The 23,200-nt window shown below is 40.8% G+C and overlaps 1 protein-coding gene across 2 annotated transcripts in view; it reads left to right on the forward strand.

The window, feature by feature from the left end:
- The first annotated feature begins 6,850 nt into the window (after positions 1-6,850).
- pcdh17 (protocadherin 17) overlaps positions 6,851-23,200 on the forward strand; it is a 28,663-nt gene continuing 12,313 nt past the window's right edge. Inside the window, exons 1-2 of one of the 2 annotated variants that reach the window (XM_014032173.1) lie at positions 6,851-7,509; positions 8,186-10,981. In XM_014032173.1, the coding sequence (XP_013887627.1) occupies positions 8,486-10,981 (2,496 nt within the window). In that variant the 5' untranslated portion in view covers positions 6,851-7,509; positions 8,186-8,485. The remainder of the gene's footprint in view (positions 7,510-8,185; positions 10,982-23,200) is intronic. The other variant, XM_014032174.1, reaches the window with a different exon arrangement.

Below are 23,200 nucleotides of genomic sequence, written 5' to 3' on the forward strand. Positions count from 1 at the left end.
GTCTGTCTGTCTGTCTGTCTGTCTGTCTGTCTGTCTGTCTGTCTGTCTGTCTGTCTGTCGTTCTGTCTGTCTGTCTGTCTGTCTGTCGTTCTGTCTGTCTGTCTGTCTGTCTGTCTGTCTGTCTGTCTGTCTGTCTGTCTGTCTGTCGTTCTGTCTGTCTGTCTGTCTGTCTGTCGTTCTGTCTGTCTGTCTGTCTGTCTGTCTGTCTTTCTGTCTGTCTGTCTGTCTGTCTGTCGTTCTGTCTGTCTGTCTGTCTGTCTGTCGTTCTGTCTGTCTGTCTGTCTGTCTGTCGTTCTGTCTGTCTGTCTGTCTGTCTGTCTGTCGTTCTGTCTGTCTGTCTGTCTGTCTGTCTGTGGACAACATTACTCAAAAACTTGTGGACGGATTGTCATGATATTTTTACCACATGTGGGTACTGGGGAACGCACCTTTAAATTTTGGTAATGTTCCGGATCACGTTGCAGATATAGAAATTTTTTTAACACTCTGAGTCCGGCAAAGCTGTGATGCTTTCACAGGGCTTCTGTAAAAAGCAGTGAGCAGGATTGGACAGCACGGACTTCAAACTTTATAAAAGTAATGTTAAAACCACATTTAATGATGAATAATTTTTTGCCATAATATGCGCATTTACAGAATGTTTTGTGACCAGGAAGTGTGTGACTGCACCATGAAACCTATTTCTCCCATTTCCTCAAACACACCACATTTCCACATTTCAGTTTCTCTCTACTAGGCTTGTAATCAGAGAGCTGCCGGGCCTCAAAGTTTGGAGACGGGGGGAGCCAGGAAGCACTTTATAAAGAGAGTCAAACCATTACAAACTCATACAAGGAGATAAAACAGACGTRTTACATGGTGAAATGTGACTGATGAAAACTTAGGAGCTTAATCCCACACCAGTTTGACCATGAATAACGTCGGGTGACGAGTCTGACTTTTTTTTTCACATTGGACTCCACCGGGAAGAAATCCCGTGCATACTGCTGCTTAAATGTTCACTACATCAGAACTTATTCTGCAAATGTGTTTCCATCTCTGTTTTTGTGCATTAACTCTTACAGGACGGGGGAAATTGGTCTTGGTGGAGGTTTGCACTCTCTGAGTGCTTCTAGTTTGTTCATTCATTTAAAAATAAATAAAAGAATCTGCATAAAATAAAAACTAAACAAGTCATAAATGAAATTATTGTAGCAGAAAGAAGAAAAATTCTAATTACATGGGCCACTTTTTCACCAAAATTAAAAAAAAACCAATAATGTCTAAATTCTTGTCACAAAGTTGTGCAGGTTGGACCAGGGCTGTCCCTCATCTCTGACTCTGTTTGTAGTGTTTGTAGACGGGGTCTCAAGGCGCGATCGGAGGGGTTCTGGTTCGGGAACCACAGGGTCTCATCTCTGCTGTATGTAGATGATGTGGTTCTGTTGGTGTCTTCTTACCAAGACCCTCAGCGTGCACTGGGGCAGGTCGCAGCAGAGTGTGAAGCAGCTGGGATGGAGGTCAGTTCRTCTAAGTCTGAGGCCAGGGTTCTCCACTGGATCTCCTCRGGATCAAGGAGGAGTCTCTGCTTCAAGTGGAGAAGTATCTGGGTGTCTTGTTCACCAGTGATGGTAGGATGGAGATGGATCGATGGATTCGGGCTTCGACCTCAGTAATGAGGGTGTTGCTTCGGTCAGTCGTGATGAAGAAAAAAGCTGAGTGGAAAGACAAATCTCTGGATTTACTGGCCTGTCTACGTTCCAACCCTCACCTGTGGTCTTGTGYCGTGGATCATGACTGAAAGAACGAGATCCCAGGTAATGAGCTTCCTACTTAAGGTGGCTGGACTCAGAGTGAGGAGCTCCGTCATCTGGGGGAAAAACAATCTCAATTCCCTTAAGATTATAATAACTCTCTTTTTTAAACGCATTTTAATTGAGTTTTTATTTTATTGTTTACCCAGGCTAATCCCATTCTCTTTTTCAAGGGAGGCCTGGACCAGAAGGTAATTTGTTGTACATATTTTTAGGGTTTATGGGAAACCGGAGTACCCAGAGAAACCCCAAGCAAGCACGAGGAGAACATGCAGACTCTACACAAGAAGGTCCGAACCAGAGATCGAACCAAGGACCTTCTTGCTGTGAGGTTACAGTGCTAACCCCTGATCCATCGTGCTGCCTGAATGTTTAAAGGTAGTGTAAGAAAATTCGTGTTCAATAAACTGAAGTCGATATTAAAAACACGATTGRTAAATAAAATGATTTGTAGAGGGAATCAAACCATACAACACCAGAATTCTGGATCTGAGTGAGGTTTATTGTCACCCAAGCTGACAGGAAACCACACTGGTGAAAAACCAGGAAGTTCATGTATTTATACATCTTCATCAATGCCTGCGTTCGCCCCCTACTGACTTACGGCTGAATCACAGGCATTCAGACAAAACCCTCATCTACTGTTATCACAACGTTTAATTATGTGTTGTCACAGATATTTCAGACATGTAACTAATATATTATCAATCAAAACATAATAGATTAAATATTGTCAACATTACAAAAAGGAAAACATAAAAATATAGTGTTGTGCTTTTAACATCAGTACTAACCTCTAATAACTATAAATTTCTTCAGTAGTATATTATTGCAAGGCTGATACATAAACTTTAGTCACTGTTTTCTGTCAACAAAATATCTCACAAACTAAAGTCAGATTTTATTAAAACCAGCATTAATTCAAGATGGCTGCCACAGCAAAGCAACTTTAGTAAACACAAAACTGGTTGGAACTCTGTCAGTTTGATAGATTTTATGCTTAAATCAGAGGAGCTGWAGAGTTAACTGTRTGTCWGTTGGTAAAATATCTCCTGCACCTCTGGACAGAGTACAGTGAAACTCTCTCACAGTTATGTTTGGATGAACGTCGGCAAATATTTAAACAATGGTGCCTGTGTGAAGGTCTTGGTTCTCACCCAGTAACAGCCTTTAATGGGGCTTCAGAAATGTTGCTGCAAAGTAAAGTTAAAAAAGGCTTAACGTTTCTTGAAGGAATGCTTTTTTTTTAACATGGTTTTGATTTAAGATGGCTGCCACAGTCACATCTCACTGAGATGTGACTGTGGCAGCCATCTTAAATCAAAACCATGTTTAAAAAACGCATTCCTTCAAGAAACATTAGGCCTTTTTTAACTTTGCAGCAACAGTCACATCTCACCAGATGTGGTCTTTTTTTTTTTTTAGAAACTTTCTTTTCATTAATGAAAAAAGAAGAAATGAATAAAAAACACGTTTATTTGCTTGCAATATGAGTCTAATGTAAGTTTGCCAAAATAGTTACTAAATCATGAAAAGTCTATTTTTCTATGGAACAAGTCTAATATTAAAACAAGAAAAATACACTTGAGAAATGAAAAAATTCATTACTTTGGCTCTGAATTTTCCTGACCAGGGAACCAACAGGATAATGTAGAAAATGACAGTTGGTTCATGTGTGAAAACAGAGCGTATCCCTCCAGAGCATTTTTTTTACAACAAGCTGCCATGAATTCTTTTAATAGTTCCTTTTCAGATTGCTTTTGACATTTGTGTTGATTTCCACTTGTTCTTTAATTTTAAGAAAATCAGCACAAACACGGACATCAAAACAGACAAATTGGGATTTGTGTCTGTTGTTTTCAACATAAATCCAGGTCTGCGGTTCCTGCAGCAGGTTTATTTTCCTTCACATCCTGCTTGCTGCTCTCCCCCTGCACCTCTCGGGAGACTTTTCTGTTGTGAGAACACCTTCCCAAACGAGAACCTCCTGCTGTGAAGAGAAAGTGTGAACTTCAGCTTGAGTTAAAGTCTACCTAAACCTCTACATAACCTTCTTCAGGTGTTATTCTGTTCAATTCTAAAGCCATGTTTTGTATGTACTGCTGATATCATGTCTACAAATACCTTTTTTCACAAGTTTTACTTTGCATTTTTTTTTCACCTGTTAAAGTTATAAACAACCATTTTGTGATTGTTCCAGAAACTGCCTCCAGACTTTTACATGTTATTTCTGTGTCTCTGTGCTTCAAGTATAAATGCTGTATATAAGGAAGAGGAGGCAGATTCTAATTTGAAATAACAAAGAAAAAGCCTGTTTTTATCATTATTGCCTGCCAACAAAAGACCAGAGGTTGGCAATATTATATTGTTTTTATTTGTTTTATTCTAGTTTTTCTTTCTTTTTTTGAAGGAGTTTCTTTGCAAAACATCTCCTGAAACTTTGGATAAATTTTGATGAAAATCTCAGTCAGTCTTGGTGAACCTATGGCTCCCACGGCCAATCAGCTTTGGCCAGAGGTTTATAGTAACTAAGTACATTTACGTTACAGTACTTAAGTAGTTTTTGTTTTGAGGATTTGTTTAAATAGCTACTTTTACTTTTATTTTGTTACATTTTAAAGCTAAAAATGATACTTTTACTTCTTCACTTTAAAATGTAACACCTAGTTACTTGTTACAAAATTAAATGTTTGAACTCATCATGAAAGAAGATGTTTCTTCTCTAAAAAATGAGGTGTTGAATTTACTCAACAAAGTCATGCCAACTGGCTCCACTAAGCCCWGTTAAGTAAACTGAGAAAATAATATACATATATTGCTCAATTCCTGGCTTAGTGGAGCCAGTTTGGTTCAGTAAATTCAACAGTTTATTTCTTACAGTGTGTAAAAGTACTTTCCTATTACTTTCCRAATTTTCGTGAACAGTTTTATGACTTTTACTTGAGTAGTTTTCTCATCAGTGAAATTAATTTTTTTTAAAGTCATTTTCTGTTCATGTTATTTTACTTTTATTTAGTTATTTTTTTCTGAGTATAGACCTCTGGCTTTGGCAAACACAAAAGTGGCTCTAACACCTTGAATTTTAAAGAAACTGAGCTGGTGTGAGAGCTACACTGAACACACTCCAAGTTGTAGCAGATTTTTTTTTATTCAGAACTTTATTGACAATGAAAATCTYTAGCTGTGTTCGATATCTTTATGTGCATTTTGAAGTATCACATTAGAAAAGGTTGATGGAAACAGCAAAATTCTCAATTTCTCTTAAGTGTTTTGCTTTTGCTTGAGGTGTTTTTGGTGTCTTCTCTCCATTGTCCTGAGATYTGTTTGCAGCCACTACTTCCTGTTTTTACAGCCATATGTCTGACGTAATGCTTCGCTTAGCCTGGTTGATTCGCTCCAAACCAGTAGATGGAAACACGCCTAATTCGCTATTMTTTAACGACATTTTAAAAGTTTGCTCTAAATTCGCATTAGGGTACAATTGTATGGAAACATGGCTAATCTTGTCTGTCTGTTAGCAAAATATCTTGTGAATAAACAAATAGATTTTAACAAAACTCTCAAAAAGTAGTCAAAAGATGCACATCTACAACTCATTCAAATTTAGAGTCAAGTACTTTGAAGACGGCTGCCARYMCTAGTCAACATCYCCAAACACACATATACCTTTAACTCTYTCAGTTTTACAGACAGTAACCTAAAATTCGAGGTGGTTGTAGCTGAGAGTCATTCCCAACAAGCAAAGTACTCAAGTACCACAAAGGGATACTTGAGTAAAAGTAGAAGTATCTTACCAAAAATTACTTACGTAAAAGTTAAAGTATCCTTTAAGAATATTAATTCAGTAAAAGTCTTAAAGTATCTGATATGTTTTGTACTTGAGTATCAAAAGTAAAAGTATTGATTTAAAATGAGCCGTTAGATTTTCCGTAATGACATTTATTAGGAGGTGACCTCCCTCCAAAAAAATAAAAATAAAAAAAAATAAAAAAAAGCAGAAATGACTGTGTCGTATTAAAATAATTAATTTATGTTAATTTTAGATTGCACTAGCTGTTTGTGTGTGTATACACACTGAAACATTTCATTTTTAGGATAAGGTTTGGGCACCCTTGTATATGTCAAAGGTGCACAAAGCTTTTCCCCAAAATGAAAATCTATCTGAGGGCTGTGGATCAAATGTAATAATATAATTCATGAAATACAAATACTTCTTAAGTACWGTCCTTTTATTTTAATGATTATGTCCTGCTGGAGTGTGACATGATTTGTTTGTGTACAAACTAATACGCTATCAGAGTTTTATATATTTATACTTCTCATTCAACCACAAATTCACTCTCTCTAGGAGGCTCAGTTTATATGGATAATATTTATTTTTTATAATAACAAGCTTTAATGAAAACAGGCAAAAATAAAATAAAAGTAACAACTTTCTACTTCTTGTCTTTTAAGGAGTAAAGAGTACAGATGATTGTGTGAAAATGTAAGAAGTAGAAGGCTGAAAAATACTTAAGTACAGATACCCAAAATTTCTACTTAAGTACAGTAACAAAGTACTTTACAACCCTGCCAACACATTCTCTGAGCAGAAAACACATGTGATCACACATAATGTTGTTTTTAAGGTTTAACCCTGACCACTGCAACTGCCACTTCTTAATGATATAACTGACAAGAAACGCCTTTAATTCACTCTGGATTCAAATGTATTTTGATTTAAACAGGCCTTTAAACGAACTAAGAGGTGGGGCTCTTACTTTCAGTTAACTGGCCTTTTGAAAGCAGCCCGTTGGCCCCAGCACATCCGTTGGTGACCGAYCCYCTCCAACGCACCGTTTCCTTTCCTCCCAGCCCGAACAACAATGAAGTGGGATTTTTGAAAAAAGCCAGCTCCTCCACCGGTGAGCTCGGACCCACCAATCATTTGTAGTCTGCACCCACAGCGGCTTCCCGGACCCCTCCTCCTCTCCCCACCTCTTCAAACCCATTGGCTGCCAGAGGAGCAGCGACAATGTTTAATGCGCCATGCGGTGTCCGGAGTCCAGGCAGTGAGAGGAGGCGCTCCGGCTGCTCAGGGCTGCGCTACGTGCTGGAACTAGTAACTGATGACTTTGCTTGAGTAGTCAGGGGTGGTGAAAAAAAACAACATTTTATTTTATTTATTTTTTTCTTGTTCCTGACAGCAACAGGGAGACTTGTTCCAGAATGCGGCGTTGTTGCTGATCACCTTCACGGCAGCTGTCTGTCTCTGTTTGGACTCTGACTGGGAGGGACGCACAAGGACAAAATGCCACAGCGGAAATCACTCACCCTGTCCTGTCTCAGAAGAAGGGACAACAAACCCTGATCATCCCTTTTTTAAAAACATCCACTTTGGATACACCTCTTCTCATATTGGATTTTTTTTTCTTTAATTCTAACAGTTTTCCATCSGTGAGGAGCAGTGAGTCACTGCAGGCAGGAGGCGAGCCGCTGCATCCTAATCAGACAGCGGAGAGGACTTCAGCTCATTGACATTACAGTCAGACTTTGGAGCACTTTTTTCCCCTCGCTGCGCTGCGCTGTAGAGCGCGTGTGCGTCGGAGGAGAAGGGGGATACGGGTGGAACCTACAGTGAGAAATAAAACTCCCTGAAACCAGAATGGAAATGACAATTCTGATTTGACACTTGTCTGTTTTTTTTTTCTTCCAACTAATGGAGCAGTTTCTCTTGGTAAGATAATCACGTTTATTCTTTCCTGTTTTGAAACGGTCCACCTGCAGCTCCGTCTGTTGCGCGTTATTTCTCCTGCCGCGGATGCAACAGCTTCTTCCAGGCAGGCTTTTATAGGAGAGCAGCAGCAGCAGAGAGAATTACACGGCTGTGCTGAYAGGTTGGCAGCTCATTTCTGAGTTTTTCACAAGGCTCATTTGAAATATCCGGATTATGTGATTTGTTAATGCGTGTAAGAGGCTCATTTTTTTATTCTCACTTATTCAAACAGTCGCCACAATAGTCGCTTAATAAAGTTGCCCTGTTACAGTTTCTGTCTTTAACATGTGTATGGGACATGATCTCTCTATAGGGTCAGGTTAGTGCAGCCCACACACCAGAGACAGAATAAAACCTGCGCTCAGAATCCTGTATTTCTGGGCTCAGGAAGCTGCTGGGAGAATCATTGTTTGCCCGTGTATCTGTCTTTCCAAGGTTAACTAATTGACAAGCTTTCCTCATAATTGTGCAGATGAATTACACATGAGCCGCATTTCATTTTTGGCTTGGCACTGAATCTGATTTCCTTCTGGCAGGGTAGCTCGAGTCCTTTTTTTTTTTTTTTTACTCGATTCACTAATTGATTTATATATAACATTTGCATTTCCTCCCTTCCCTCTTCTCCCCCTCTTTTTAGGTGTATGAGTGAACACTTGCAATGACTATTCTGTTTGGAGTCTGGATCTCGATTATTGTTCAGATGAGTCTGGGTGCTCAGCTGAATATAAATTAGACTTTCACTACCACAGATTGCTTGGAGAGGAAGAAAGCAACACAGCAAAGACAATCTGCAAAAGACAAATGTCGATGCAACACATGATGAACAGGACTTCTAATTTGATCCGTAATAACAAAAATACCAAATCCGATCAAAATATCAACAGGTCATAGAAAGAGGAACCACTGCACAGATTTGAGCAGCTTTCAGTGAGAGGAGATGCATCTTTCTATTTTCTTTTTCCTCCTCTTGTGGGCTCAAGCCCTGACATTGAAAAACTTGAATTACTCTGTCCCGGAGGAGCAGGGTCCAGGAACGGTGATTGGGAACATAGCCAAAGATGCCAAGCTTGGACTCGAACAAATTGGGCAGGGAGGACAGGGAAAGAAAGCCAACTTCAGAGTGCTGGAGAACTCGGCCCCGCATCTCATCGACGTGGACCCTCAAAGCGGACTTCTGTACACAAAGCAGCGCATCGACAGGGAAACATTGTGTAAGAGAAGCCCCAAGTGCCAGCTCTCCATGGAGGTGTTTGCCAATGACAAGGAGATATGCATGATAAAAATAGACATTCAGGACATTAACGACAACTCGCCTATTTTTCCTTCAGATCAGATTGATATTGACATTTCTGAAAATGCAGTGCCAGGGACACGTTTTCCCTTGACCAGTGCACATGACCCTGATGCAGGGGAAAATGGCCTGAAAACCTATCAAATAACCCGCGATGACTACAATCTGTTTTCCTTGGAGGTAAAATCCAGAGGGGATGGGACCAAATTCCCAGAATTAGTTATTCAACGGCCACTGGACCGAGAAGAACGAAGCCATCACACTCTTATTTTGTCGGCCACCGATGGTGGAGAATATCCTAGATCAGGGACTATGCAGATAAACGTTAAAGTTATTGATTCCAATGACAACAGCCCAGTGTTTGATCAGCCATCATATGTCGTAGAAATCCCTGAAAATTCTCCTCCTGGAAAAGTCTTGATTGATTTAAATGCCACAGATCCTGATGAAGGAAACAATGGTCAGGTGGTCTACTCCTTCAGTGGTTATGCCCCAGAGAGAATCCGGGAGCTGTTCTCTATAGACTCAAGAACAGGGGTGATAAAGATTCAGGGTGAAATTGACTATGAAGAGAGCCCAGTTATTGAGATTGACGTCCAGGCTAAGGATCTAGGTCCCAATCCAATCCCAGGCCATTGTAAAGTCACTGTGAAAGTGCTTGACAGGAATGATAACTGGCCATCTATAGGCTTTGTGTCTGTGAGACAGGGAGCCATCAGTGAAGCAGCACCCCCAGGCACTGTCATTGCTCTGGTTCGTGTCACCGACAAGGACTCAGGCAGGAATGGGCAGCTTCAATGCAGAGTGCTGGGTAATGTCCCTTTTAAACTTGAGGAGAACTATGATAACTTCTACACAGTGGTGACAGATAGGCCCCTGGACAGAGAGGCTACGGATGAGTACAATGTCACCATTGTAGCTAAAGACAATGGACTTCCTCCTCTGAACTCCACAAAATCTTTCACAGTCAAGATTCTTGATGAGAACGACAACATTCCTCGCTTCACTAAGGCTGTCTACCTTCTTCAGATTCCCGAGAACAACATCCCTGGGGAATACCTTGGCTCAGTTTTGGCACATGACCCAGATCTTGGCCAGAACGGCACAGTATACTACAGCATAATCAACTCCAATGTGAGTGGGGGTGATGTCAACACATATGTTAATGTAAATGCAGCTAATGGGGCCATTTATGCAGTCAGATCATTCAACTACGAACAAATAAAGTATTTTGACTTCAAAGTCCTTGCTAAAGATGCAGGATCTCCACACCTGGAGAGCAACYCCACAGTGCGCATTAGTGTTCTGGATGTCAACGACAACATCCCGGTCATAGTTTTACCGCTTCTCCAGAACGACACCGCTGAAATCCACGTTCCACGGAATGTTGGTGTCGGCTACATCGTCACCACTGTGAGGGCGGTGGATAACGACTATGGTGAGAGTGGGAGGCTCACCTATGAGATWTCTGACGGAAACGAGGAGCATCTCTTTGAGATTGATTCGGTAACTGGGGAAGTCAGAACAGCCCACCCAGTRTGGGATGATGTAAGTCCCATTGTGGAGCTGATCATTCGTGTTTCTGACCATGGCAAGCCAACTCTAACCGCCGCCGCCCGCCTCATCATCAAGGCCTCYAACGGGCGTCCTCCTGATGGACTCCCACACATGAAAGACAATCAGAACTGGGACATGTCMCTGCCTCTTATTGTGACTCTAAGCATCATATCTATCATGCTTCTGGCTGCCATGGTGACCATAGCGATTAAGTGCAAGCGGGAAAACAAGGAGATCCGAACTTATAATTGTCGCATTGCAGAGTACTCGCACCCTCAGCTGGGGAAAGGCAAGAAGAAGAAGATTAACAAGAACGACATCATGCTGGTGCAGAGCGAAGTGGAGGAGCGGGATGCCATGAATGTGATGAATGTGGTAAGCAGCCCCTCACTGGCCACCTCTCCCATGTACTTTGACTATCAGACACGCCTGCCACTAAGCTCACCAAGGTCAGAGGTCATGTACCTCAAGCCCACTGCCAATAACCTCAGCGTGCCCCAAAGCCACGTGGGATGCCACACCAGCTTCACAGGCCCAGTCACCAGCACTACAGACACACCTACTAACCGCATGTCCATCATACAGGTAAGAGAAATTGCTTTTCTTTTTCCACCACACCAGTTTTTTCCATCACCACCCTCACAAAGCTCCCATCTTCCACATCAGCATTTGCCCCTTGTTTTGTAAAACGAAAGGAAAAGATGACAAGGACAGACGATGGCAAAGCGACCCAGAAACYCTGAGAGAAGACGGAGTAGGGGAGGGGGTGAGCATTACAAGGATTAGGCAGCCATTCTGGTGTTCTCGTAGAACAGAGCCAATGATACACATCTTTTGTGCCTTAAATATGTAACAACAGATTTTTCAGCTCAGTTTCTTTGCAGCATTATTTTCTTTGCTCAACTGTCATTCCAACGTAGTGAAAAGAGGATGTCACCCTGTTGTTGATTWATTAGCAGATGCTCTGTTTGAGACTAAAACTGTTTTATTTTGCCCAACTTTTTGAGAGAAATTTTGCATTCAGTTGTATTTTATATTTAATTATAGGAGCTGTAATATAAATAAAGTGAAATCAACAGTTCCTTATAAAACTAACCCTAAATGAAAGCAATGACTGCTGTGTATTTAGTGTGCCATCAATTCTACACCTTTGAGGGGMTTTTTTTCTTCATTTTAATTCCTAGAGATTAGGAGATTGTACTTATTTTCACGGGTACTTTATACGTCTTTGTGCAAAGTACTCGGGTGCATAAGCCTCTAACGTGATAACTTCTCTGAGTCTTTGGCCTTAAGCCCATTAAAAGTCTGTCGTGGCAGACAAGGATTAAACTCTGCTTAAGACAGTGCCARATAACACTAACGATAATGGACAGTCAGGGCAGCGTTAACTATTGTTCTGTTGTTTTTCCTCCTGTTCCATTCGAAGCTCATCCTGTTTCTTATTAAAATGGATTTTTTTCCCTTCATGGTCACCAGGTGCTTACTGAAAATTAAATTATCAATTTCCTTTGATGACTCTGTAAAGCTGTGACCTTAACATGTAAAAGGGCCTTGAGATGGCACAACTTTTAATGTTCCCAATTTAATTTTATAGAAATAATAAAGACAGCGAGTGACTTTTATTATTGTTACGTTCCAATTATGACCTTTTCCTGTTCAGTTAAAATCGATTCAGTGTTATTACATAGAACCAATTCACAACAAATATAATCTAAAGCTACCATAAAAAAATAGTAATCAGGTCCAATTTTGAATGTAACTTTTTCCAGTTTCACCTTGATGAACTTTATTCACGCCAAGGGTAAATCATCTTTTTGTTTCTTATTAGATTCATTGGCGGTTCATGTGATGATGATTGTGATAAGATGTGATGGATTCCCATCAGGGAGGAAGGCAAACCTTTGTTGTTTTCCTTTATTTCTTTGGCTTGCTTCTATTATGAACCAGCTGCATGGGGCAGGGGTCAGCACAAAGACCGTTAAAAGCCCCTAATAAGAAAGACAGAGTAATTGTTGGCAGTTTTTCTGCTGATATCATGAAGGTGTATTGGATTCTGTTAGGTTTTCACACACCAGTTTATGAGCATCAATAATTTTATGTCTTTTCCCTGTTAAGACAAACAAAACAAGTAGTATCCACGCCTTCCATAATGTCTTATTTACAGAGGGTCCCCCTCAAAGCATCAAGCGTGCATGGCTGCTTTATTGTATTATTCAATAGGAACCTGTGTTGAGGGAGCTGGCCRGAGGCATTAAGTTTCTTCAGAAGCTGTACAGAAACATATCACTTTCCTCCCTCCTCCCRACTCTATCCTATTCTCCCCATCCGCGTGGACAGTAAGTAACCCGAGTCAGGAGAGTGTGTATGGGGAAAAATGTCAGGAAACAAAGACAAAATTCCCRCTTCCATCGATCCCAAAGCCTCTCAGCCCATCTGTCACTACAGTTGCCACAGAGCTGAGGCTAAATCGGAAAAATAAATAAATAGACGGATAAAGTGGGAGAGCATATCGCCAGCTCAGTTTGCTCAGTCGGTTTCACAAGGGCACCTTTGTGCTGCTGTCTTGGTCTGTGCATTGTGGAGCAACTGTAGCTGTCTGCAACTTGTAGTCTTTCTCTCTGTCCAGCTGCTTTCCCCTAATGATGTTTTATAGCGGTGCAAAGGAAGATTGGCTGAGCTGGGTCTTTAGCTTGGAGAGGGTAGTGATATAAACAAATCAGCAGAGTTGTGCAGGCCTTATCATTGCCACCACCATGCCAGGACCCTGAGAGAGAGAGAGAGCTTAGTGTCATTACTCCTGTGATGAGGAGATGAATGATATGTAATGAAGCTTGATTTTGCTTAAAGCATTGAAGGGAATTACTCTGAGGAATCAATATTCAAGCCAATCAGTTTTTCAGAATGAAAATAAACTTGTTATTTTTACCTTAACTTGTGCCTAACATGGCTTAACTGTCTTTGCTGCTTGGTTTATAAATCCCCCTTCTTACATCACATCAACATCTGACCTTCAGGTTYCCTTAAATTTTACCCGAGCCTAATTCTGAAATATTATGTAAGTTTTACAAATTCCTACATTGTGTAGATGARACCAAGTTATTTTAAACAGTATTCACTTTAGGGGAGAATGCCTTTGCTGCAAAGGTAAAAGTGGTTCAGTGACAAAAAGGGGTGTCAAAAGGCTATAAAATCTGCCTTTAGGTGGCGCCATTCTGCCTTGTGTGGGGTGACATTCACAGGAGACTGGCAGCAAAAAGGGGCTCCGGTCTGTGCTGGACTGACATTGTCACTTGTCATTTTGTTAGGGGGAAAAAAAATACTCTTTAATGTAAACTGTTAGACGTGAGAACATAAAATGTAGAGTGATTTTCTGGAACAGCCTGTCTGACAGTATTTTAATTCAACGGTTTTGATTGACAGTCACAGAATTCAAAATGACACTGAATCTGTAATATTTACAGTTCTCTGAGTGTCACATATAAATCAGAGGAAGCATCATAACAACTTAGAATAAACTTAGATTTTGTATTTTTTCTGAAACTGATTGATGAACACAGTCTTATTTAATGAAAAGAGGGATTGTTTGGGAGGGGGGGCTCAGAAGTGTGGCTGTGATCAGTTAAGCAGGGTGTTTACCTTATAGGGGATTTCTCCCTCTTTTTTATCTGTTTAGGTTGAGAATATGCATGCCAACTTTTTAGCTAAAGCAGATGTTGAGACTGAATGCTTCGAGGGATGGTCTTACTCTGCATAATTTGGGGAGATTGTGTGTGTGTGTGTCTGTGTGTGTGTGTCTGTGTGTGTGTGGGTGTAAAGTCATTGTGTATTCCAGGCATGTGATTTAAGCCTTTAGCTGGCAGGCTCCTTGACAGAGCCCCTCTCTTTTATGAGCGTGACAATCTTGCGTTTGTCCAAACCTTGAAACACCCTTCCTCCGAGAAAGACACACACACACACACACACACTAACACTTGTGCAAACAAACACAAAGATGCACATGTTGGTCTGTTTTTAAGGATTCCACCTAAGGAAAAAAAATAGAAGTCTTATCCAAGCCTGGGTATTGTATTGAAATTGCTCCCACACTTCAGTGGCCACTGAGCCAATAAATAAAAAAAGCTCTTTTTTATTTGATTTGTTTCCCTTCATCTTTGAGCGACTGCTTTCGTCTGGAACTTCATACGGAACAAGTTTWGCAAACATGTACGCATTAAAACCTGCTTGCTGACAGGATTTTGATGTTKGGCTCAAGCAGTTACTGGGAATAACGAGGCACGGTTGAAGAAGCAGCTGTAATTTGTGTGCATTAGTCCCTTCTCGYAGCTTCTGAGTCACGAAGCCAGATTTGTTTTGAGCTCACCAGTACATAAAGAACCATTATCTTGCCTTGGGGGTGCATTTTCATATTTCTTCAAATAAACCTGCCCCTACTGTACATAACACAACAAGATGAAATTGTAAATTATTAATAAGCGCTTTTATGCCCCCCCTCCCCAAAAAGCTGACGTGACATCTATAACAAGGAAGTGCAGACAGACCACAGAGTGTTGCTCCAGGGACAACCTCTTAATTGTTTTATCTGTTTAACCAGAACATAGAAGTTAAAATGAAGTTTATTTTTTATTTGCTGCCATCACTGGTGTTTTATTTGCGTGAAAAGAGGCACTAGTTCTCATAAATGTACACATATAGGTTTTAAAGCTGTAGCAGCTGACTGGAGGGCAGCATTATCTATATTTTCATCCTCTTTCATTAATAAATGATGAGGTTTAACAAATCAGACGGAGAACAGACGTTGTCACAATAAACCTTTGAGGTCTTCAGGTACATCTTTCTGAACAGGAACAAGGAACGGTTGAAAGAAACTCCACTGGGTCTGAGGTTCGTCTGGACGTTTTGCAACATCGGGCAGCAGAAAAGGCTGTAGCGACCTCTCAAACAGCTTATCAGATTCCACTGTCTGGATTTTTCAAAAAATAAATAAACTCAGAAATTACGTCTGATTGTAACACACAGCACACATGTTGTTTTCTTTAGCCAGTGATTTTCTTTATTTTAATATTCATCAAATGTGCTGAGGTTTTTTTGCCTCAAAGATCTGTGATTAATAGTTTATTACATTTACAGACATTATGAGCATTCAGAAACTTTGCTTGAGAATTTCAGGCAGCTGTGAAAACGAATGTTTTATTTATCGCAAGTTTTTCAAGAAATCTAAGTAACCCTGATAAATATTTGATACGTTGCCTCCAGACTACGCTCACCACGACTCACAATTTCCCCCTAAAACTTGACGCAAACTTCACCCTCGTCAAATTGTGGACAGACACACATTGGCCTTATTAGTGACCCTTTAGATATCTTTCTTTAGACGACATTGTCCATATGGACACGGCACTTAGTCGTGCTGCATAARTTCATTAGATTAACAGACCTCCCTGCCCGGCAATGAAAAGCACAAAGCAATTTTATTATTATTTTTTTTGCAAGCACTGAGACAGGAAATGAGAGCACAAGTTGACCTTCACAATGGCCAGATTGACCGGATATATTAGCTCATTTTCTTGGCTCAGTAGAAAGCAGCTGATTGAAGATGACATGGGCATGATAGTTAGAGTGCAGCTTGTCAGTAGATATTCACTCTTGTATTGTTGTGTGTTTGTGAACGCCTCGGTGTGGATGATCAYGACTCTTATGTCTGATTCAACCATGCCCAAGTTTCAAAATAAAGCTTTCCTGTTGAGAAGCATTCAGCGTTGATTTAATGGGTGTGCTTTCTGCAGACAGGCTGGAAAGTCGTACACGACTTACTAATTACTTTCCTATTCTTGGTGCTGCGAGCGTGTCTGCCAGTACTTTAGGTGACAGTCYTTCTCTGTCCTTTTATTTTGTGGCTGCTGTTTTGTCTGACGGTGTGTCTCGTTTTCCRGACCTTGTTGAAAATGCCAGTTGCCCGTATTTCTGTTAACGCTTCAGGTGCAGACCTACACAAGACGGACCTGTGTGTGTTGTTTCTGAAAACACTGCTGCTGTCACACACAAGACAGGCCCTGGAGCGGTGTGGTTATCCTGACTGGGCTTTTCTGAAAGCAGACAAGAAACCCAAACAGGATTCCAGCCAACAACCAGGTGAAAATGAAGACCCTAAACCTAGACCTAAACCTGTCGTCATTCCATATGTGGCGGGAGTTTCAGAGAAACTGAGACGTTTATTCTCTAAACACGACGTCCCAGTGGCTTTCAAACCCCAAAACACGTCACGACAAAGATTAGTTCACCCCAAAGATCCAGTTCCCCGGCAAAAACAGAGTAATATAGTAAATGCTGTTAAGTGTCAGGAGGACGTGATCAGTTGGGGAAACAAAACAGCCTCTGTTCAAAAGAATGAACAAGCACAGATGAGCTACTTCATCGGGTCAGAACTCTGCAGTTTACACTCATCTATAGGCCAGGACTCTGCAGTTTACACTCATCTATAGGCCGGGACTCTGCAGTTTACACTCATCTACAGGCCAGCGGTCACTCTTTCAGGGATGAAGATGTTCTCATCCTTGATAGAGAGGAACGTTGGTTTGAGAGAGGAGTAAAGGAAGCCATCTTTGTGAAGAAAAACCGTCCATCATTAAACAGAGGTGGAGGCCTTCGTGTCTAATTGTCCTCCTCCTACAACGCTGTTATTGCAAGTATGACTCCGCCCCCCTGTGAGCAAAAGGTGTGAATSAGGGCCCCAATGATACCAACACAAAGAGGGAAAGAGAGACAAAAACAAGGGGACGTTGAACCCCCGCTTGCATTCACTACATACACATAACACGACACGGGTCAGTTGATGGGGCACATGACCCTCTATGAACAATAGAACTAATCGAGCCTATTGTTAGGTGATGGCCCTCTTTTGCATGTGACTAACCTGTTTGTCCATGTGGAGGCAGTGCTTATAAGGCTGAGTTTCAAATGAAACTCATCAGACTGAAGAAGTCTCTTGGACGAGAGACGAAGCGTTTCACTAAAGAAGAACCCATCCAGAGGACCTACTGATTTTTTCTTTTTGATTTTTTTTCTACCTGGATTACTGAGATGCATCAGGACACTGTTGCTTTAATTTATTTTTAGATGAACCCTCTTGAATGTGTGATATGTCTTGGTAAAAGAGGAAGATTTTTGACAGCAGGTATGTGCATGTTACCAGTTACCTTGGTGCTYCTGGCATTGTGCTCACAACAAGCCAGGATCAGGGAGCCAACCTTTCGTTAACAGTGGCTGTAAAAACAGGAGAACAAAACATAACCTTCACAGTGAAGGAATCCATGATTCACGCYTCTATGTGTACATCCACGTGATCACACAGAAACTTGCACCTGTGCTACCACCAGCTGTGCTCTGAATCTCGGGTCTCGCTGGTTCCCTCACGTTGAAATGGTCTTTGCTGTCGGTGCCGCCTGTCCTCCGAGAGCTCGGGGATCCCTCCCGGGGTCTTTAAACTTAACGTTCAAGATGCAGGGTGCCTTAAATGAAGTTTGATGTAGATAGGAGTGACCACACATTAATGTGCAGCCAAATGCACAGCGCACAAAAGGTCGCTTAGGTGTACACGGCCCGACGCTGTACTCTTTGAACCGCCAGCAGCTGGGTCTCCTCGCTGTAAATCAAACACTCTCAAAGTCAAACAAAGTAGAGCTCGCTCTGCTGTGACTTGGCAGCGGTACAACCTGAGAGAGCTTTTATTTCTGCCACATCGTCTTCCACCGTGCCCCCTAGGCATGTGCTGTAAAAACAACACGTAGCTCAAAGAATGAGTTATGTGAATCTGTTCTCACCTTCTATCTCATTAGTATAAGAGAAATGATTTATCCCCCTCCACTGCCTGAACCTCTCTCACTCTCTCTCTCCTTGTCCTTGCCTTTTACAGTTCAGCACTTCTTCGGCTTCATCGGTAATGTGATTAATTGTTTGGAGGCATATATCATGCAAACCATCTCATTTGCTATAATTTCACCTAACTACATGTCAAAACAAGCTGTTATAAAATGACTTCTCTTTCACACAGTCACTGGAGTACATTACTGTCAGGTTACAAACARGATATTACACTTTTCTTTGCATTCTGTCCGCAACGTGATTGTAATGTGTGCATGGGGAGCAAGTGATCCCACCATCTTGTCTGTTGCCGCCTATATCTGTGGCACAGTTTGAAATCTGACCCCCATGTCTAAAGCCCAGAGTGTGTCTGAGGAGAATTGACAGCTACTGTGTTTTGCAGTGGCTCTTATGTGTTTGTGGCAACAGAGGTGAGTGCTTCGGCACTCTCCGATGTTATTGCCTAAACAAAAGGCCCACTAAGTGGTGGGCACACAAGATTTACTGTCAAACGCTGACTGCGCCTGTTCTTAGTGGTAGTGGTGACAACGCTGAGTACTAATGGCATATTGGAAATGGTGTGTTTGACCAGTCTCATCTTCGTCCATTGTGCTGCACAGATGGACTCAATTGGCCCCTCGCTGGGTTTATGTCTTAGTGAAAAAATCTTTTTGGGTCCTTTAGCATTCAGATCAATTGCCGGTTTGCTTCGTTTCGTATTGATTTTTTGCTCTGTTTGGTACTGAAATACTGTTTTTCATTATCCGGTGCTCCGAGCATTGTTAAGTTAAAAAAATAAAYAAATAAGACGGAACAATCAAGAGCCCCCTTTCCTGTCCTTTGCGCTCCCTTTTAGGGATCCCTCTCTTTTCTCTCAGCCCTTGTCATCTCAGATAAGKGTCGCGATCGCTCATGTTCCTGACGACCCAAGCCAAATTCATAATGATGAGATTATCTTGTCAACAGTYCAGGGTGTATATGTCTCTTGTATTGATCCGCGCAAAGTCCTAATAAATGAAGTACCACGATGGAAGGATTGGCCCAGTGATAACTCCGAACACATCTTGTTATTTATACACTCCCAACGCTGCTGAGATGATGGATGATTTTTTTTCCATTTTCCTCTTGATTTTTTTGTTCTCCTCTCCTGTATGAGGTCATGTTGACARGCTGAGTCGATGTGCTCGGAGGTGGACAGACATGGGTGCTGCTGTGGGAGGAACCAATCCGATGGACCGTAGAGGGAGCGTGGGGAGAAAACAGCCAGCAACCCTGCGTCCTTGTCACCATGTGTGTCTTTGAAAGATGGAGGTTTGAAGCGGAGTTTATCTATGCATTTGAAGCGAAGGCCAGCAGGATTTCTCGGCTGAGATTATGTGTGATTGTTTCTTCTGTGGGCTAGCTGATTAATGCTAAAGCTGTTCTGACAGATCCTTAATGCACCGTAGAGACACTTAAAAGAGACTGAGAGGAACCAGCGTTCAACACTTTGACAATGGAGCATTAGCCTAAAGCCTGGTTTGTCAGCTTTTACCCAGGTGTTTTCTTCATCTCTTTCATTCCTTTTTTTTACTGCCTCATCCTTTGGTTGAGATTCCTCAGCCATCTTGATCTGAGACATATCCTAATAATAAGTCACCTTGACATGAAATATGGCCAATCTGCCATGTGTTTGTTGTTCAGAGAGAGACAGAGAGGTAGAATCCAGGTGTGTGTGCACCTTATGTGTCTGTATTTGTGCATCTGGCCTCGGTACCAGGCTGTGGGGAAAAATCTAAAAACCCGTTCACACAGTGTGTTTCACTCCCCCAGAATCAATCCAAATGGAATAATTATGTTCTTTAATGTTTTCTTTTCTTCGCTGGCTCTCAGCTTTTGTTTTGTGAACTCACAGAGAAGCCCATAATTTATGTAGCATTTGTTGTGGAACTCTTGTTTTTATAGAAACAAATTATGAATGTACTAAATAAGCAGATCTAATAATACCAGTTTGACAACAGAATTAATGCATCTTCAAGTTAAATATCAGCTCACAGCGTGCTTATTTAGATAACAATCTAAGCACTGATTCCTCTTTGTGCTTTAGTTTCTTTCCGAATGTGAATTTTACTTGGTAGATTTTAATTACATGTTCAAACCTCTATCTTCTGAAAACAATACAAAAAACAAAGTAGTCTTTTTTTCCTTTAACGATAATTTTTGCATAATAATTAGTATTTCTACTGAAACCAAAATTACCAAAGTTTTCATTATTGCCTCATTTTGATTGTGAGCACAGTAAAACATAATTAGAAAAGTAAAATAAGTACTTTGGCAGTCATTTCCTATAACCCRGGGAGCTGACATCAATAAGATTTTGTCTCTTTTTTTGTTAAAGGCTTTATAATTCAAAGAAATTTGTGTCCTTAATGAAGAAGAGGAAGAGCTGGTCTGGGATTCAGTACGACCTTGGAAAGGAAACATAATGTCAACTGTGACAAAACCAGTCGCAACACGTCCAGCTTCCTAGAGCCATTGTTTAAAAACAGTTGTTATCAAATGTTAAAAACTCTGTTTTAGCAGAAACAAAGATAATCACAGTCAGTTTTTCACACGTTATAGTTTTGTTATTATAAAAATACTTTAAATGACCTAACATCTGTTTGCCTGTTTAAAACCAGCCTCTTGTTCTATGCTTTGCYGAGGGACTGGACTCTCGGCTACCCTAGCTTAGCTTAGCTTAGCCTAGCGTGAAGATTTGTGGAAACATCGTTTAGACCAGAGTACCTGTGGACAGGTGCAGATTTAAACCTCAAAAGGTTGTGCAACAAAACTTTTAAGTTAAATGTAGCATTTTTTTAAATTTGTTTTATAATTTCTGTTGAACAACAATTAAACAGAACTGACTTATTATAAATTTTAATTTTTTTTCAGTGACCTTTGTGGCTTTTGTTTCCTTTAACAAAAATTTAACAAACAAATAAATCTGCTTCTGTATATAATGCAGTTCTGATAAATTCTGTTTTTACAAACTGTTTCAAATAGTGAGGGAAAGCAGTGAGGTTATTTTAGTGCCAAGGCAAAATGCTGTGTTAGTATTTTGTGTAATAATGAATAAATATCTATGCTAAAAGCCACATTTATCCTTTCCTCTTGGGGCTAAACTGCCACTGATGTGTATTCTGCTGATAGGAGTACAAACACGCCGTGTTGTGTCATTCCTCCTTCTGAGCGAGAAATAATAAATAAAAACAAAAAAGTTTCTTCTGAAGTCGATCCAAAGATGTGAGGTGATATTCATTTAGCTGCTGGATTGTTGTCAGTGTTGCCGTATTCATAGATGCCGGCAAGAAACGAAGAAATGCAGAAATAATTTCATAGAAGAAAGTAACAAAGCTAACAAGGTCTCTACATGAGAGATTTGTGAGAGGAATGCTTTTTGCCCTTTTCAACATGTTTAATTTTATTTCTGTGGTGGGGTCACAGAGTCTCCCAGTCAAACTCCTCTTTTCTTTTTTTTTCAGATTTAGCTTCTTTTGATTTTCTGTCCTCAGGTTTAATCTCAGTCTGTACTTGATGCAGTGGCGGATCTAGGATTTTTCTGAGTAAGGGGCCATCAAGGGGCCACTATATTTATAGAGGGGTCAAGTATTTGTTCAACCTTCTTTCACACAAATCCCCAGTTTTGGTGAGGTGTTTACATTTAACCTGTCACACATGTCCAAACACCTGTAATGTTATGTAATTTTTAAAAAAAGCTTGCATGATAAATTCTCTTACCAGTTTTACATACATTTCTACTAGATAAAATACTTTCAAACACAAAGCATTTGAGAAAATCTCGTCATCATTTGTCAGTTGAAAGACTTTCTGCAGGATTGTCCTGATTTTCTTAAGAAGAGAAGAAAACCTTTGTAAGTTTGATTCATGCTGGACTTTCCTATTTGACTCATTAGCGCCTCTAGTGTTTGGACATTAAACTGCATCTGCCATCATTGCTCCCAGGTAAAGGACAGATGAATGACAGGACAGGGGCACTTCAGGGGGCCAATCAGATTTAAGTTGGGGCCAATGCCCCTGTGGCCTCGCCCCTAGAACCGCCCCTGACTTAATGCAAGTGCATTCAATGAAATATACAAAATAAAAGGTGTGCAAATGCTAATTTTGCGTTTAAATCCTATCACAAATTACATTAAAATCATTTTAGAGTTGACCTACTTAATAAATATTAGATGTTTTCCTTCACGAGGCCCGGATAAACACAAGAACCACACAAACCTGAAACCTCAGAGTCCTGATCCTGATCCAACCTGCACCTCCCTCTGAACCCCCCGCCACCCTTGGCCTGTCCTTTAAACAACTCCTCACKCTAAAATATAAAAATATAATCATTTTGATTTTGTTTACTTACTTTTTTTGTTCCCTGAGAACACCATGGCTCTCACAATAAGACTGTGTAAACAGATTTTTGTCCCCACAACATGAATAATAGAAGTGCGCACACACCCACACTCGAACACACACACACAACCACACACACACATGAGTGTACAGATTCTCTTCACACATGTAGACACCAATTCCCCGGTCTGGTAGAAGAGGATTATGACTTCTCACTCCGCTCCAAAACCCCAGGGTCAGTCACATGAATTCACTCTATTTGAATTTAGTTTGCAGCTTGTTAGGCTATGAATTGTGCCAATGCCACCCAGATGAAACTGGAATTAATTTTTCTGCTCGACTATCCCACTCACATGGGGTTTTGGCGATCCCAKAGCCCGCCCGCCCTACAGACAAACGTACGACAGCCCGCGAGGCTGCGGCGCATTCTTGCAATTTTATTTCCTAAACACTTGATTTTCTTATGTAAATCGGAAATCAGAGAATTAACTTGATGCTTTTTGTTTAAAATGTAAATCGTTGACTTAAAACACACACACACACACACACACACACACACACACACAC

This window comes from Austrofundulus limnaeus, unplaced genomic scaffold (genome assembly GCF_001266775.1).
Source record: "Austrofundulus limnaeus strain Quisiro unplaced genomic scaffold, Austrofundulus_limnaeus-1.0 Scaffold1388, whole genome shotgun sequence".
Taxonomy (NCBI): Eukaryota; Metazoa; Chordata; class Actinopteri; order Cyprinodontiformes; family Rivulidae; genus Austrofundulus; species Austrofundulus limnaeus.